Genomic DNA, 16,353 nt, shown 5'->3' with positions numbered 1-16,353 from the left:
CAACCTAACTTCCAGTGTAGACACTACTAAGTTGACAGAAGAATTCTTCTGTTGACCTACCTATTGCCTCTTGTGGAGATGGTATATCTACAGTAAGGGAAGAACCCCTCCCATTGGCATAGGCAGCATCTATACTGAAGCGGTGTGCATGTCCAGTGTAGACAAGCTCTGAGAAATCCACAGCTACCACATAAAATTCTCACTCATGCTGCAGCTGCCATTGTCAGACCATATTTGGAGACAGGTCTGAATGATGCAGAACATATAAATGGCTGTCTAAATGAGTTGGCAGCCTATGTCTTCTTGGTAGAGGGTACTGCTCCCCTCCAAATTTGACTTTGCTTCACCCCCTCCCGTGCCATGAATAAACAGGAAAAAATAACAGGAGTACATGTGGCACCTTAGAGACTAACAAATTTATTTGGGCATAAGCTTTCGTGGGCTACAGCCCACTTCATCGGATGCATAGAATGGAACATATAGTGAGAGTGAGGAGATGTATATACATACAGAGAATGTGAAAAGGTGGGAGTTGTCCTACCAACTCTAAGAGGCTAATTAAGAGAGAAAACTTTTGTAGTGATAATCAAGATAGCCCATTACAGACAGTTTGACAACGGGCCAAGAGCAGGCAGAATAAATCTCTGAGGACAGGAAAGGTACAGTCGCCCAGTGGATGGGAATGCTAGTGAGCAGGTGCTCTAGGGGCATCTGTGGGAGCGTGGCAGGCAACAGACCTGTCCTCACTTACAGACAGCCCCCCAACCTGAAGCAAATATTCACCAGCAACCACACACCACTGAACAAAAACACTAACCCAGGAACTTATCCTTGCAACAAAGCCTGATGCCAATTCTGTCCACGTATCTATTCAAGTGACATCATCATAGGACCTAATCACATCAGCCACGCCATCAGGGCTCGTTCACCTGCACATCTACCAATGTGATATATGCCATCATGTGCCAGCAATGCTCCTCTGCCATGTACATTGGCCAAACCGGACAGTGTCTACGCAAAAGAATAAATGGACACAAATTTGACATCAGGATTCATAACATTCAAAAACCAGTAGGAGAACACTTCAGTCTCTCTGGCCACACAGTAACAGACCTAAAGGTGGCGATTTTGCAACAGAAAAGCTTCAAAAACAGACTCCAACGAGAAACTGCTGAACTTGAATTAATATGCAAATTAGACACTATCAATTTAGGCTTGAATCGAGACTGGGAATGGCTGAGCCATTACACACTGAATCTATTTCCCTATGTTAAGTATTCTCACACCTCTTGTCAAACTGTCTGTAATGGGTTATCTTGATTATCACTACAAAAGTTTTTTCTCTTAATTAATTAGCCTTTTAGAGTTGGTAGGACAACTCCCACCTTTTCATGTTCTCTGTATGTATATATCTATCTCCTTACTATATGTTCCATTCTATGCATCCGATGAAGTGGGCTGTAGCCCACAAAAGCTTATGCTAAAATAAATGTGTTAGTCTCTAATGTGCCACAAGTACTCCTGTTCTTTTTGCGGATACAGGCTAACACGGCTGCTACTCTGAAACAAGAAAAAATAAGTATCTTGTTCTTCCTGGGTGGCTGTTTCTCCTTTCTGCTGCCTGCCTACAGCACCACTGCTGTTTCCAGAGCTCCCACTCCCCAGAACTTCCATCTGTTGTCTGCCTACTGCATCAATGATGTCCCCAGAGTGCTTGCACCTCAGATCTTCCACCCACAGAACCACTAATGTCCCCAGTGCTGCTGTTCTCTATAGAGCTTTCATCTGTTGCCTTCCATGCTCCCACGGATGCCCCTAGAGCACCTGCTCACTAGCATTCCCATCCACTGGGCGATTGTACCTTTCCTGTCCTCAGAGATTTATTCTGCCTGCTCTTGGCCCATTGTACCACAAATATCTCTTGAACTCCAAGTCCCCACTGCATCTATTCATCTATCCCATCCCTTCTGTTCAAGCTGTGACAGATATTGCAACCACATGCAATATCTTTGGAGACCATATTGTATTAAATGTATGTATCATTGTAGCCCAGGGATTGTATGTAACTCCAGGAAGGAGAGTTATCACAGCTCCTCCAGGAACCAAAAACAGTGCGGGGTGGGGGGGGGGGGGTGGAATTACAATGAATTGCTTAGGCTGTAAACCCCTCTAGAGAGATACCACACCCTGGGGAGGTTTGCATGTAATTGTTCAAGCTGGGTTTTCCTGAGACCAAAAGACAAAGTAAGGGCTTTTGATATCAAAAGGCTAGGTTTAACTGGCTCAGGGCCTTCTTTCTCATCAAGTGGACAGAACCTTCTGTCCCGGGGGGCCCCACCTCTTACAGAAGGGTTGGAAAGATCTTGGCTTACTAAGGGCCCCATAAGACTGATGGGTGACCTCTGGGAAGCTTTAGCATTAATATAGAATATTTTATTATGTTTTATCTGTAATGCTTTTACTTTAGGCATATAGGTGCTTGTTAAGAAGGAGCTGTGTTAACTTGTAACTGCTGGTAATATACACTTCACAGTCTTGGCGAGAAAGCGAAGCACAGGTGCTGGCTTTTAGGCAGACTGGCTTGTTGGGGATATCCTAATGTAGGCAGGAAACTGTGCAGCCTTAAAACCCCTGGTGAGAAGGGAGAGACATGGGTCTCCACCCAAGACAGGTGACAACTGGGAGCTGGAAACATTAAGTAGGTGCCCTCGAGGAATCAAGGACTGGGGAATACAGGTACAGTTACTCTGACACTGTGACACAAACCACTTACAGATGGTCCTTCTCAGTTATGCCCTGAACACTTGTATGTTATTTGCCATTGTGCTTCAAGAGAAGAGCTAGGCTCTGTTCTTCTTTAAAGGAAGAGTGCCATGACTTATGTGAGACACTTAGCATCTGATGAACACCCAGTTGCAAGTAACTAGGCAAATCTGTGTTTGTGCTAGAGACCGAAGGATGAGAGCTGATAACTGCTGATGACCCAAAGGATGGAAACTGCTGACTTGTACAGTACAGTTTCACACACAACTTGAAGCAATGGCCCTTTTGGCAGCTACTGGATTTTATGGCTATGCCTGCAGCTTTACAAGCTATGTTATCATCTTCTCAGATCACAAAGCAATCAGTGTTTGGATAGGTGCCTTTGAAACCTCATATCTTTTTATTTTGTTACTGAAGCATCTTAGAGCATTCAAAACACTTTGATTCTGCAGCAGTCCTGTATAGCTCCTGGGTGTTGGATGAATACCAAATGACAATGTTTCCTCTCTTCCATAATATATGCATTCTGGAATTTGCTTTTTGTGTAAAGTTCTTGGTAAATAGGTCAATATCTACTGAATATAGGTCACCTTATCAGCTAAATCATGTTTCTGCACCTTTGGCAACTGAATCCCTTCCCAGAAGTATACTGAACATACAGTGCCATATGATGTTTCTGTGACGTAAAGTTTAGGGACATTTAATAAAATAATGCTTTAGTGTACTGTGAAGGGCAGAAATCGTATATAAATTTAACTTCAACAGCAAAGTACTGCAGTAGAACCCCGATTTTACGAACACTGATGTTATGAACAACCGGTTACATAAATCACTTTTCCTGGTGGAGAAAAAACCTGTATCCCTCAATCAAGAAGCTACACATATGTACTTGGCAGTGAGCAGAAGGCGTGTGCACTCAGAGCAGAGGTGTATTATTTCACCAGTTACAGGTACACTATGTTCATATAAGATTGCAAGGTACACTGCATACATTTGTTTCCATTCAATATGTACATTGTCATTGAATGATTAGCACATTAAGTTATGCACTGTACCTACTGTAATTTTTAAATGTTCAATTTTATGAACTTTTTGATTTTTTGAACACCGCTCCGCAATCCCCAATTAGTTTGTGACATTGGGATTCTTCTGTAATGAGCTCAGTCACGATGGAATTTACAGCAAGTTATATAAGTTACATACTGACCTAATTAACACTGACTGTACATGCAGGTGTCAACAACAGAGATCCAAACCTGGGAGCTTCAGCAACCTTGCTAATTAGGGAGAATGCTAAGATTCTAGTCTGTGCCCAGAAGGATAAGGATGACCTGTGCATTCACTACAGAGCCACTATATTGTAAAAAGAACAGGAGTACTTGTGGCACCTGAGAGACTAACAAATTTATTAGAGCATAAGCTTTCGTGGACTACAGCCCACTTCTTCGGATGCTGTAGTCCACGAAAGCTTATGTTCTAATAAATTTGTTAGTCTCTAAGGTGCCACAAGTACTCCTGTTCTTTTTGCGGATACAGACTAACACCGCTGCTACTCTGAAACCTGTCACTATATTGCAAGTGGACATTACCTGAGTTAAACTGAAAGATCCGTCATACAAGTCATCTGAGACTACAGGATTTTGTCCATTCACATCTGCACTCAAGTGACTTTCTGTGATCTAGTCTGGCATTTACACACACAGAGAGAGATCACATGATCTGAGATATATGGACTGAAGTGGCTCATGACCTGCAGATCTCCCCTGAATTCTGTGGCGGTTAAAGTTAACATCAACACACCACTGGGCAGCTCAGAGAGAGCTCTCTGCAGGTTTAGGTTCCATATGGGAAAAGGAAACTGAGAATGTGTAGGCGCATGGGTCATGCCTGATTCCAGGATACACATACTCCATCCAACTTGCTGTCTGGCTCTGATGAGTTTCACAGACTGTATTAACTCTTCTGTGGTCCCCTCAGCAGTGCAGAACTCCCCCTTTAAGAAGAATGGGGAAACAGCTGTAGCCATGGGGACCATGCTGGCGGGGAGCTGGGAGAGGGGCTTTGATTCCCTAAAGCCACTCGTGGAAGCACAAAGCCGTGATGCGGCTGCCACTGGTCTCCTGTGGGATCATATGGACAATGGGGACTGGTAAGGTGTGGGAGACCTTGGAACCCAGTGGAATTTTCCTCCTCCTGTACGTTTTACCCCAGGAGGAGCTTTCTGGGCCAGTTATAATGGCACAACTATGCAGTGGTCAAGAAGATAAGGCTACAAACAGCCTCAACTGCCTCTAACTTCAAGGTTAAACCTCTCTAGAGCCTGGAAGTGAGCAGGCGGGCAATGGGCTGTCCTGACAGGTGCCTCACTAGATGCCAGCAGACGTTCCCCACCCTTGGGTGCCCCTGGGCTGTAACGACTCGCTTAGCAGAGTCATCGGTGAGGACTGTCAGCAGCAGCCCCGCCAATGGGCGGTAAATGCCGGGGACCGCCCTCCCCCCACTATACTGCGCGGCTCGGACAGGGGACGCCACGTGACACCCTCTCCCCGCCCCGCGCGCCTCGGGGTACATCCTTCCTCCCATTGATACACTGTAGCGAGCCGGAACGTCCCGAGCCCTGCCAGGCAGCCTCAGTCGATCGCCGAACGCCGGCTCGGGCGGCAGGGCTGAGGCCGGGTGGATCGCGCGGCATTCGGCTAGCGCGCCGGGCGGGAGGCGCGGCGCGGCAGCGGCTGTGGGGCGGTCGGTCGGTGTCTCTCGGCGCTGCGGTTGCTGCGGCGCTGTCGGCTTCCCGCGAGTCCCCTGCCCGCGCCCCCGGCCGCCATGGCGGAGCCGGCGGACAAGCTGTACCGGGCCGAGTACGCCAAGAGCGGCCGGGCCTCGTGCAAGAAATGCGGGGAGAGCATCGCCAAGGACTCGCTGCGCCTGGCCATCATGGTGCAGGTACCGCGTGGGCTCGGGAGCCGGCCCCGCCCACGGGCCCCGCGGCAGCCGCGCCGCCTTCCTTGCAACCCCCGGGGGCCGTGCGGAGCGGCCCCGGCAGCTAGGCCGGCGGCCACGTGTTGCTTTCAGCCGGTGGCCTGGGCCAAGTGTCCGCTCCACGCCTTCCCCTCTGGCAGCGCCGGTTGCAAAGCGGCCCGGGTGCGGCACGCGCCGGGCGAGCGCAGCTCTTGGCGGCACGCGTTTGGTTTCGTGGCGCGGCGCTGTTGCAGCCCCCGGGTGGCCCTCCCCGGCACGGCACTGTGCAGCTCTGGCAGCGGGGATGGGGGTGGCTAGATTTGTGCGGGTTCTGAGTCCGTTCGCCCCGACTTGTCCTCAGACATCACTGTGGCAGGGATTTGTGCCCAGGGGCCAGATGGCGTCTCCCTGGGATTTTGGGGGGCGCTGGAGAGAATTTGGACTCGAATCTGAACGAGTTGCGGCAGGGTGGTGTTTGCTCAAGTGCTGGGAGTCGGTAGCGTGTGTGTGGGCCTGCTTTTGCAAGCTAGCTTCAGTGAAACACACATGCTCCTAAGAAGGGGACGTTGATGTGGTATGTGATCTTGCATATCAGATAGAAAATATGACTTGATCGCCCACTACCCTTACTAGGGTGCATTCGAAGTGCATCGGCTGAAATGAGCAAGAATGCGATATGAAAGGCAGACAGTTTATTAAAATCTCGCAAATTATTGCGTTGTCACAGCTTTATCTTGCTGTGGTTGTTTGATGGAAGAAACACAAGGAAAACCTTAAGTTATGTTCTAGATGGCTTCCATTTTAATTTCATCGTCCTGTTTGTTTGAATTTAATTACTTGAATTGAATTTGTTAGCAGATTTCGCAGGAAGATGCGATTTATTGAGTTGGGGGAAAGCAATAGAAATTCTATTCCTTGTTCTCACAGTCCATGTGATCCCGGACTCTAACTGTTCATTAACTTCCTGACTGGGGAATATTTGTCCTTTTCTCTTCACTATATTGTTTTGTGAGTTGCTTATCATTTGCTGAACACATTACAATGCTGTTTACCTCAGTCTGCAGCTTGGAGACCTTTATGTGGAGACAAATAATTGCATATAGGGAGGGCTGAAATCAAAACGATGCATTCAGTTGACGTGTAAGCTCAGTCTCCATTATTGCTGAAGAGCGGTGGAGGCTTTTTCACTTACATTCTTTAGTTTTCCTGGGCAGCTTAATGTGTGTGTTTGACAATGCTATTTGTTACTGGCCTAAATCTTCCCTCCTGTCTGATAATCCGTAGATGTTTAACCTATTTATAGTGGCAACTTGCATGCCCCCCTTCCTCCTCGATCTCTGCATTTTTAATGAAGTCTGCATCACCACCCTAGCAGTGCATTCTCACACCTTGCTCTGCTTTTCCCCATGGCCTGATGAAAAGTGTGTTATTCAGGGAAACTTGTGTTTTGATTAGTGTGGTTTAAAAAAAACAACAACAAATCTGTAACTAGCCTTTCATCTCAGACCCTGTCTGTATTTTTAAACATAACCATGTTTAAATACGGCTTGCCCTCTGCTGCCTTATAGAATATTGCTTCTCACTTGTCTGGAAAGAAAGGAAACCTGTTGGGTAAATAAGTGTTAGCTTAGGGCTTCTAGCCTAAGACTTTTTTTCTTGAAATTTCCCACCATTACCACCTCGAGTGCAGTTCTGCTTCTACTAGCAACAGTGTAGTGCAAGCATAGGCCCAGTACTAGTATTATAAACTAGTCTAGTCCTGCTTGGAGGAGTTTAGTGGTGATGAAAACACTAGTGGCAGCTGATGCCTTGTCTGCCAAAGTGCTCTCACTGGTGGTAACAACAGTGGGAAATAGTAAGGCGAAAAGGCTAGTACAGACAGACTTGGGAATTTACCAAAGTTAAAATAGTTATGACTCCTCATGACTTTTTTCAGTCCACACAGGCAGGAGGAATACATATTATTAGGGCTGTCAAGCGATTAAAAAAATTAATTGCGATTAATCGCACTGTTAAACAACAATAGAATACCATTTATTTTAAATATTTTTGGATGTTTACTACATTTTAAAATATATTACAACACAGAATACAAAGTGTACAGTGCTCACTTTATATTTATTTTTGATTATAAATATTTGCACTGTAAAAAACAAAAAATGATTTTTCAATTCACTTCATACAAGTACTGTAGCGCAATATCTTTATCATGAAAGTTGAACTTACAAATGTAGAATTATGTACAAAACAACCTGCATTCAAAAATAAAACAATGTAAAACTTTAGAGCATACAAGTCCACTCAGTCCTACTTCTTGGTCAGCCAATCACTCACACAAACAAAGTTGGTTACAATTTGTAGGAGATAATGTTGCCTGCTTGTTTACAGTGTCACCTGAAAGTGAGAACAGGCGTTCACATGGCACTGTTGTAGCTTGCGTTGCAAGATATTTACATGCCAGATGCGCTAAAGATTCATATGTCCCTTCATGCTTCAACCACCATTCCAGAGGACATGCTGATGATGAGTTCTGCTTGATAATGATCCAAAGCAGTGCAGACTGACGCATGTTCGTTTTCATTATCTGAGTCAAATGCCGCCAACAGAAGGTTGATTTTCTTTTTTGGTGGTTTGGATTCGGTAGTTTCCGCATCAAAGTGTTGCTCTTTTAAGACTTCTAAAAGCATGCTCCACACCTCGTCCCTCTCAGAGTTTGGACAGCACTTCAGATTCTTAAACCTTGGGGTCGAGTGCTGTAGCTATTTTTAGAAATCTCAGATCGGTACCTTCTTTGCGTTTTGTCAAATCTGCTGTGAAAGTGTTCTGAAAATGAACATGTGCTGGGTCATCATCCAAAACTGCTATAACATGAAATATATGCAGAATGCAGGTAAAACAGAGCAGGAGACATACAGTTCTCCCTCCCCCCTCCCCCAAGGAGTACAATCACAAATTTAATTGACGCATTATTTTTTTAATGAACATCATCAGCATGGAAGCATGTCTCCTGGAATGGTGGCCGAAGCATGAAGGGGTATACGAATGATTAGCATATCTGGCATGTAAATACCTTGTAATACTGGCTACAAAAGTGCCATGTAAACGCCTGTTCTCACTTTCAGCTGACATTGTAAATAAGAAGTGGGCAGCAGTATCTCCCATCAGTGTAAACAAACTTGTATGTCTTAGCAATTGGCAGAATAAGAAGTAGGATTGAGTGGACTTGTAGGCTCTAAAGTTTTACACTGTTTTGTTTTTTAGTGTAGTTATGTAACCAAAAAAAATCTGTATTTGTAAGTTACACTTTCACGATAAAGAGATTGCACTTGAGTACTTGTATGAGGTGAATTGAAAAATACTATTTCTTTTATCATTTTTACAGTGCATATATTTGTAATCAAAGATAATATAAAGTGAGCACTGTACACTTTGTATTCTGTGTTGTAATTGAAATCAATATTGAAAATGTAGAAAAACATCCAAAATATTTAATAAATTTTAATTGATATTCTATTGTTATAAGTGCGATTAATTGCTATTAATTTTTTTGAGTTAACTGCGATTAATTGACAGCCCCACATATTATGTCATAATCATAGTTTGGCCACATCCATGATTAAACCTGGTTATTTTTGTCGCATAGAGATATTTTAATCTTCTTCTTTTCTTGGAATGAACACATTCCTAAATGGCTCTTCATTATTGTTTTTCCTTGATACCAAGTGCTATCTGTAGGCTTGGATAAGGCTGCCTTCTGGAATTAATACTGTGTAATGTGCACAGTTAAGTTTCATATTAGAATATTATTGAAATTTGGAGGTCTTTTCCAGGGTACTAATAGGACTCTTTCAGTCTTTTTGAGAGCGAGGAGGAGGAATTGGGGATAGGATTAAACTAGATTTAATTAATCTGACATTTTTGCACTATGGAACAAATACATCAGACTTTTGTATTCTGGCCTCAGCCACTAGAGCATCTAGATAACTTATAGTTGTTGGAATTTACAGTAAAACCTTACTAATCGGGACACTGGATAATTCACAGACAAATTAGTATTCTCCCTTCACGCCTCAGCAGAGATTTAATAATGCCATAGCAAAGTCTCAGTCTTAGTAATTAAGACTTGTGTTTTACAGAACACTCACTGGTGTGTTCTAGAGTATTGCAAATAATTAGAACTAAACTGCAATTATCAGATTACATTAACTTTATTTTGTAAAAGACTGTCCTCTTAAATTTATTTGCTTAGTTGGTATGGGCTTTGTCAAACTCCCACTAAAGTCAAGGGAAAGAGTCCTGTTGACTTCAGTGGAACTTGGATCAAGCAAAATCCATTAATTCATATTAGGCTTCTAATCGTTAGTGGGAGTTGATGAGGTTCTACCATATTTGAGGATCTTAGATTATGAACACTATTGTTCACAATAACTCTGAGGTAGAGTGTTATTCCCATTTTGCGGATGAGGAAACTGAGGCACAAAGGATGAGGGTAAGTGACAGGGGGGCCAGGGGGCCATGGCCCTCCCACTTTTTGAAAGAGGATGGACCAGGCCTGTCCATTTTTCGCCACGGGATCCCACCCCCTTCCCCTCCTTTACCCCCGGAGGGCGCCCAGGCAGTTGTGGGGAGCCGCGCAGACCCTCCACCTGCCTGGGATGTGGGGGGCTTGAGAGCAGCCCCCGACCCGTGTTCCCGCCCCCCAGGCTCCCTACCCAGGGCAGGTGGAGGGTCCGTACTGGCTCCCCACACCTCTGTGGCTGCGCAGCTCTTACCATGACTGGGCTGCAGCTCCAAGGCCCCATCCCTTGGCCTGACTAAGACCTGCACGGGTAGTTGTGAGGAGCCTGGGTCCCTCCACCTGCCCTGGGCGGCTGGCTGAGGGGTGGGGCCTCCAGGGGAAGAGGGGGTGGGGCCTCTGGGGGAAGAGAATTGGCCTTGAGGGGGGTTGGGGCCTCTGCGCCCCCCCCCCCTTTTGGGAAGGCTCCGCCACCCCGGTAAGTGATTTATCCAAGGTGTTGCAGCAGGCCAGTGGTATTGCTGGGAATAGAACCCAAGAGTCAGCTGCTAGACTCAGACCCCCATGCTTCTGCTGGAAAAACAGTGGTGTAAAAGGCTGAAAAGGTTCCAAGAGGCTTTTGGCCACCCAAGGCAGCAGAAGTCAGTCAGATTTGGCATGTTTTGCCAAAATACAGAGAGGTAGGAAAGGCCTGGTATGAAAAGCACCATGATGAAAAGGCAGCTGATGCTTTGTAACTTGCAGGACATTTTAAAAATCATTCTGATTATATATTTTTTTGGAAAATGTACTGTTACACTGTGCAGCTTTCTTGGCTCTCACAGACCCATTATGGAGAGAGGCCTAATTTCTGTTGTTGAGGCTACGCCTTTGCTTCAACTAAGTAAGGTTACATTCCAGAGTTGAGCACTTCACAAATTCCTCAATAGGAGACATTTCAGATAAGTGCCAACTATCCTGGCTGTTGCTAGTGTGATTGCATTCTGATCCAATGGAAGTAGCACAATAAGGAGATCTCTTCCCATTAGGGCATTGCTTGAAAAATCTGTCCTACACCCACTAGCCTGAGGACTGAGCCTATTAGCCACTGTGAGAAATACTTGCAGCCTTCTCCCGCTTCCCAAGAGGCACCGATACACTTCTAGTTGTTCCCATTAGATATGCATATCTTTTTTTTTTTGTTCCTATAGTAAGAATATTTGTATTTATTTAGCTCTGTAAAATACAAAACCTCAATTTATTAAACTTCCTTTGCATTTTTTCTTCCTTCCTTTCCCCTTCACTCCTCTTCTTTCACTCCTACCACAATACAGCTTGGTGTGTTTTCCACCATCTCTTTTGATGTTTGCTCTGTTTCCTCTCTTGCCCCCAATTTATAGCATTCCTTTCTCATTTTCTGCCATTGTTTGATGTACTCCCTACTTCCTCCATGTTCTTTTTCAATCTTTCCCTCTTCCCCATGCTCTTACTCTCCCCACTGTACTCTCAGCTTCCTACCATATGCATGTAACTTGTTCACCGGCGCCTCATTCCGCTCCCCCTCCTGCAGCAAAAGGTTCCTGCTTCCCCTTCAGTAAAGCAATGATTAGAGCCCTGCTCCTCAGCAGCTCTTCCAGGGTCCCATCTCCTTCACAGCTCCCCAGCCTGGGCATCTTCTGGTTCCTACACTTGTAGGGTCCCTGGTCCCGAGCAGCCCCATATTTTCCTTTGACAGGTTTCAGAGTAACAGCCGTGTTAGTCTGTATCCGCAAAAAGAAGAACAGGAGTACTTGTGGCACCTTAGAGACTAACACATTTATTAGAGCATAAGCTTTTGTGGACTACAGCCCACTTCTATATGCATCCGAAGAAGTGGGCTGTAGTCCACGAAAGCTTATGCTCTAATAAATTTGTTAGTCTCTAAGGTGCCACAAGTACTCCTGTTCTATATTTTCCTTTCTAGCTCTTCCATCAGCCTGTGAGAGAGGGAGGCAGGCATTTATGCTGCTCTGTGCCCATGCAGCCTGGTCAGGTGCCCCATCTAGAACTTGCACCCTGGACCAAGTGAGCTTTTTATCCTGTGCATTAGAGCGGTGCTACAATAGGAACTTTTGTGGTTCATTCAAGAAGGGCTGCATTGAGGTGGGGTGTGCAACGAGCCCTAAGATTTCATTTCCCTTCATCTTCAGAATGGAAACTGCATATAACTCTGTGCTTCAGTCTGAGCCCACCTGTGATTAGATCACACTTGTGACATCTCCAGATGTTATGCAAATCCTCAGTGTATCATATGAGACGTGCCCGTTACTTAGCTTTCCCTTCCTGCTGAAGGGAACAGTCTGAGTGAGAAATGAAAGGAATTTAGGGAGGAGAACCAAGTCAATATCAGCATCAGCACTTCTGCCATTGCAAGAAGTTCCTTAACATTGTAAACAACCTTAACAGCACAGAATCTTAATTGCACATCCCATCCACAAATAGCAGCTCCAGAGCACTACACCTCATACCAACATGATATAGGTTGGTTCACAGGCCTAGAAAACATGAATTATGAGGGAAGATTGAAAAAATTGGGTTTATTTAGTCTGGAGAAGAGAAGACTGAGAGGAACATAGCAGTTTTCAAGTACATAAAAGGTTGTTACAAGGAGGAGGGAGGTAAACTGTTCTCATTAACCTCTGAGGATAGGACAAGAAGCAATGGACTTAAATAGCAGCAAGGTTGGTTTCGGCTGGACATTAGGAAAAACTTCCTAACTGTCAGAGTGGTTAAGCACTGGAATAAATTGCCTAGGGAGGTTGTGGCATCTCAGTCACTGGAGATTTTTAAGAGCAGGTTAGACAAACTCCTGTCAGGGATTGCCTATGATAATACTTAGTCCTGCCATGAGTGCAGGGGACTGGACTAGATGTCCTCGCGAGGTCCCTTCCAGTCCTATAATTCTGATTCCTAACTCCCCTACAGAAGCACTCACTGACTCATGGACTCCTACAGTGGTTCCTTAGAGGACCTCCTGTTTAAGCACTGACCTGGCCTGACCCTGCTTGGCAATCAGTTTGTCCGGCTGAAAGTAAGAGAGACAGAACAGCTGATTAAGAAAAAAAAATCCACAGTGATTATAATATGACTGCTATGGATGATATAAAATAGTGACATCAAGAAGAGAGCTCTATGTCCCCTGTAGAGATGGGAGGGGAATTCACTACTTTTAATGCGAGGAGGGAGTTGTGTAGAACAAGTGGAAAGAGGGAACAGAGTCTGATGATGAAGACAGGGACAATGGGAGTCAGGAGTCCTAGGTTCTATTCCTGACTCTACCACTAATTCACCATGTAGCTTTAACTTCGGCACCCCAAGAGGAAAACAGTGGCTCTTCTTTACTATACCGGTTCTGCGACATCTGTAAAAGGGTAATGAAACACATTCTCTCTCCCCCCCACCACTCCCCTCCACACATACAGCATGAAAAGTCCTACGGACAGTAAATGCAAAGCATTACTGAGCAGATATTGATGTGTAGTCTTAGCTTTAATTTCCAATTAAAACCATAATGTTTGCAGAGGAATGAGACACGGTGCTTCTGAGATGTAAACCTTTCAAGTTCGGGATTACCTCCCAAAGATCACATGTCCATTTTGCATATTAAAAAGCAACGGGCACCATTGCCTAAAAGTGAGAGATCACACTCTCCTCTTCCTGAGGCTGCAAATATTGCCAAAGCATCCTCTTCAGTACTTAGCAGGGGGCCCTACTGTGCTTAACAGTGCTGCTCTGGCAGAGTGTGGGGTAAAACCAAAGGGCTCTGAGATGGAGCCCTCTTTTTCAAATGCAAAATAATTCTGGGAGTGAAGGAGTGATATAAGGGAGCTGTGTTGAAACCTCAAGGCACCCCTGGAAAAAGGAAAAGCTTCACACCAGTCAGTGACAATCTGAAGTATACTTCTTATCTGAATACACTGTATGCATACAAAGTACTCCCCATTCACCTACCCCTGCACCCAATTAACCCGCTAAGAAGCTTGGAAAAACAGGACCCTCAGTCACTTTATGGGCCCTTATGCAGTTAAGGCCGGTTGTAACCTCCCAGCTAAAATTAAGATCTCCCTGTTCATAGAGAGCTTGTTTTCAGATGGCTCTGCTGAACACTCCCCCAGGTGCTGTTTCTCACTCAGAATGGTGCAATCATGATTCTGTCAATGTGTTGTTTTGAGTAATGTGGGAAAGGGAAGAAAGAAGATTAAGAACTAGTTGTAACATGGGTGAAGTTCTCCCTCTGTGAAGCCCCCTTGTGACCCTGCTCTTAGCTTAGGTCAGTGGTATTAGTGGTACTGCCATAGGATTCTGAATTCTTGTGCCTTGTCCTAAATCCCTGCATGTGATTAGAAAGAAAGTGACTTTTTTCCTTTTGGTTATATCTGAATTTTCTCACCTCATCCTAATGTTGCTTTCTTCCTAGTCACCCATGTTCGATGGTAAAGTCCCCCACTGGCATCATTATACTTGTTTCTGGAAGCGGGCCCGACTCGTGTCCCATGCAGATGTTGATGGCTTCCCTGAGCTCCGATGGGAAGATCAGGAGAAAATCAAAAAAGCAATTGAAACTGGAGGAGTCGCAGCAGGTAAGTAAAGCAAAAGTGATGTTTACGGAGATTCAAGATGCCATGTCCATTTAGAACCATCCTATTTATACTTGAAAGGATGTGATTATGGGTACTGGGTTTTTTGCTCACTGGCTGTGATGTCCCTTCAGATGGCGAAATCAGAACAATCCCTGGAACTTTCCTGATTCTCGATAGTGACTAGGAGACTGTGTATACTGAACCTTGTGAAATAGTTAGAAACAGTCTAAAAAGAAAGGACACTGCATCACTAAATATACTTTATTCACTTACTTGACTAGTGTAGTTTAGCTTCAATTAGCTGGTACTAGTAAATGATCTGTAATACACTATGGAAAAGTAGTGATGTCTTAGTAACCTGAGACCTACTGTGAAATCATCACACCTACCAATATATCAGCTCCAGAAAACATTAGTAAGGATTGTATAAGCACTGTATTAAGTGTTCAGTGCAATTAACTAAATGGTCAGGGAAATGATCAGATCCAGATTGGAAGTGGTTGGGTATGTTTAGGGTTCCTAGGTGATACAGTAATACAAATAATTAATAATAGAGCAGACTGAAGCCATCAATGTCTGTACAACACAGGAATTGTGGGAGGTTTGTAGGTTGAAGTCAGCCTCTCTGGCATGTAACACCATATCAAAGAAATGCATCTTGTATATGAAAAGGGGAGTTCTGTTTGAGGTGTGGCTATTTGGTTGACTCCAGTTCTGGTCAGATCTTCAATAACAATATTTATTTTATTTTTTATTTTATTTTATTTTATACTACTAGAACAGACAGACAATGAAGCAGTGAATTTGCACTGTGGTTCTTTTGGGTAATGTTGATCACTAATTTGGCTCCCCGACCACTGAGGTCTGAGTATAACTGTTCTAAAATATACAGTTACATAAGCAGACTTCCACAGTTCCTCCTTGCACACGTACAGAACACTTGACTTTTCCCAAGTGCTTTTTAAACATTAACTGGTTAATCCTCACAGTATGAATGTGAGCTATAGTTAAGCCATATCCCTCTTGACGTATGGGGATACTGAAGCACAAAGGTGGTGATTTACCTCAGAGCAGCATATCAGCTCAGTGACAGAGCTGGAATTAGAGCTAGAGTCCTCACTTTACTCCTTTGGCAGGTCAGGCTTGTGTTCTTCAGAGTAGAAAGTTCATCTCTCATAGGGGTTGTTTTGTAAATGTGAAGTTGCAGGGACTAGTGTTGTTGGAGCATTATATGCTTCTTGACAAGTGCAGGTGCGAGACTAAGATTGTCTTCCCCAGTAGTGAAGCCTGAGGTATAGGTGAGTAACGTTCAAAGTTTATTATGAGTCTGCAGAGTTCCTAACGCTTCCTGTAGAATTCTGAATTGCAGAGAGAGTGTTGTGGGTTTTGTAAAAAGCGACAAAGAGTCCTGTGGCACCTTATAGACTAACAGACATATTGGAGCATGAGCTTTCGTGGGCGAATACCTACTTTGTCAGATGCATGTAGTCCACTACATGCATCTGATGAAGTGGGTAT

General features: G+C 44.5%; 1 protein-coding gene across 1 annotated transcript in view; it reads left to right on the top strand.

Annotated features, from left to right (window-relative positions):
• The first annotated feature begins 5,465 nt into the window (after positions 1 to 5,465).
• PARP1 (poly(ADP-ribose) polymerase 1) overlaps positions 5,466 to 16,353 on the top strand; it is a 55,727-nt gene continuing 44,839 nt past the window's right edge. Inside the window, exons 1-2 of the mRNA XM_054022836.1 lie at positions 5,466 to 5,706; positions 14,673 to 14,835. Coding sequence (XP_053878811.1) covers positions 5,587 to 5,706; positions 14,673 to 14,835 — 283 coding nt within the window. The 5' untranslated portion in view covers positions 5,466 to 5,586. The remainder of the gene's footprint in view (positions 5,707 to 14,672; positions 14,836 to 16,353) is intronic.

This window comes from Malaclemys terrapin, chromosome 3, assembly GCF_027887155.1.
Source record: "Malaclemys terrapin pileata isolate rMalTer1 chromosome 3, rMalTer1.hap1, whole genome shotgun sequence".
In the NCBI taxonomy this organism is placed as follows: Eukaryota; Metazoa; Chordata; order Testudines; family Emydidae; genus Malaclemys; species Malaclemys terrapin.
This window is presented reverse-complemented; position numbering and strand designations above follow the sequence as displayed.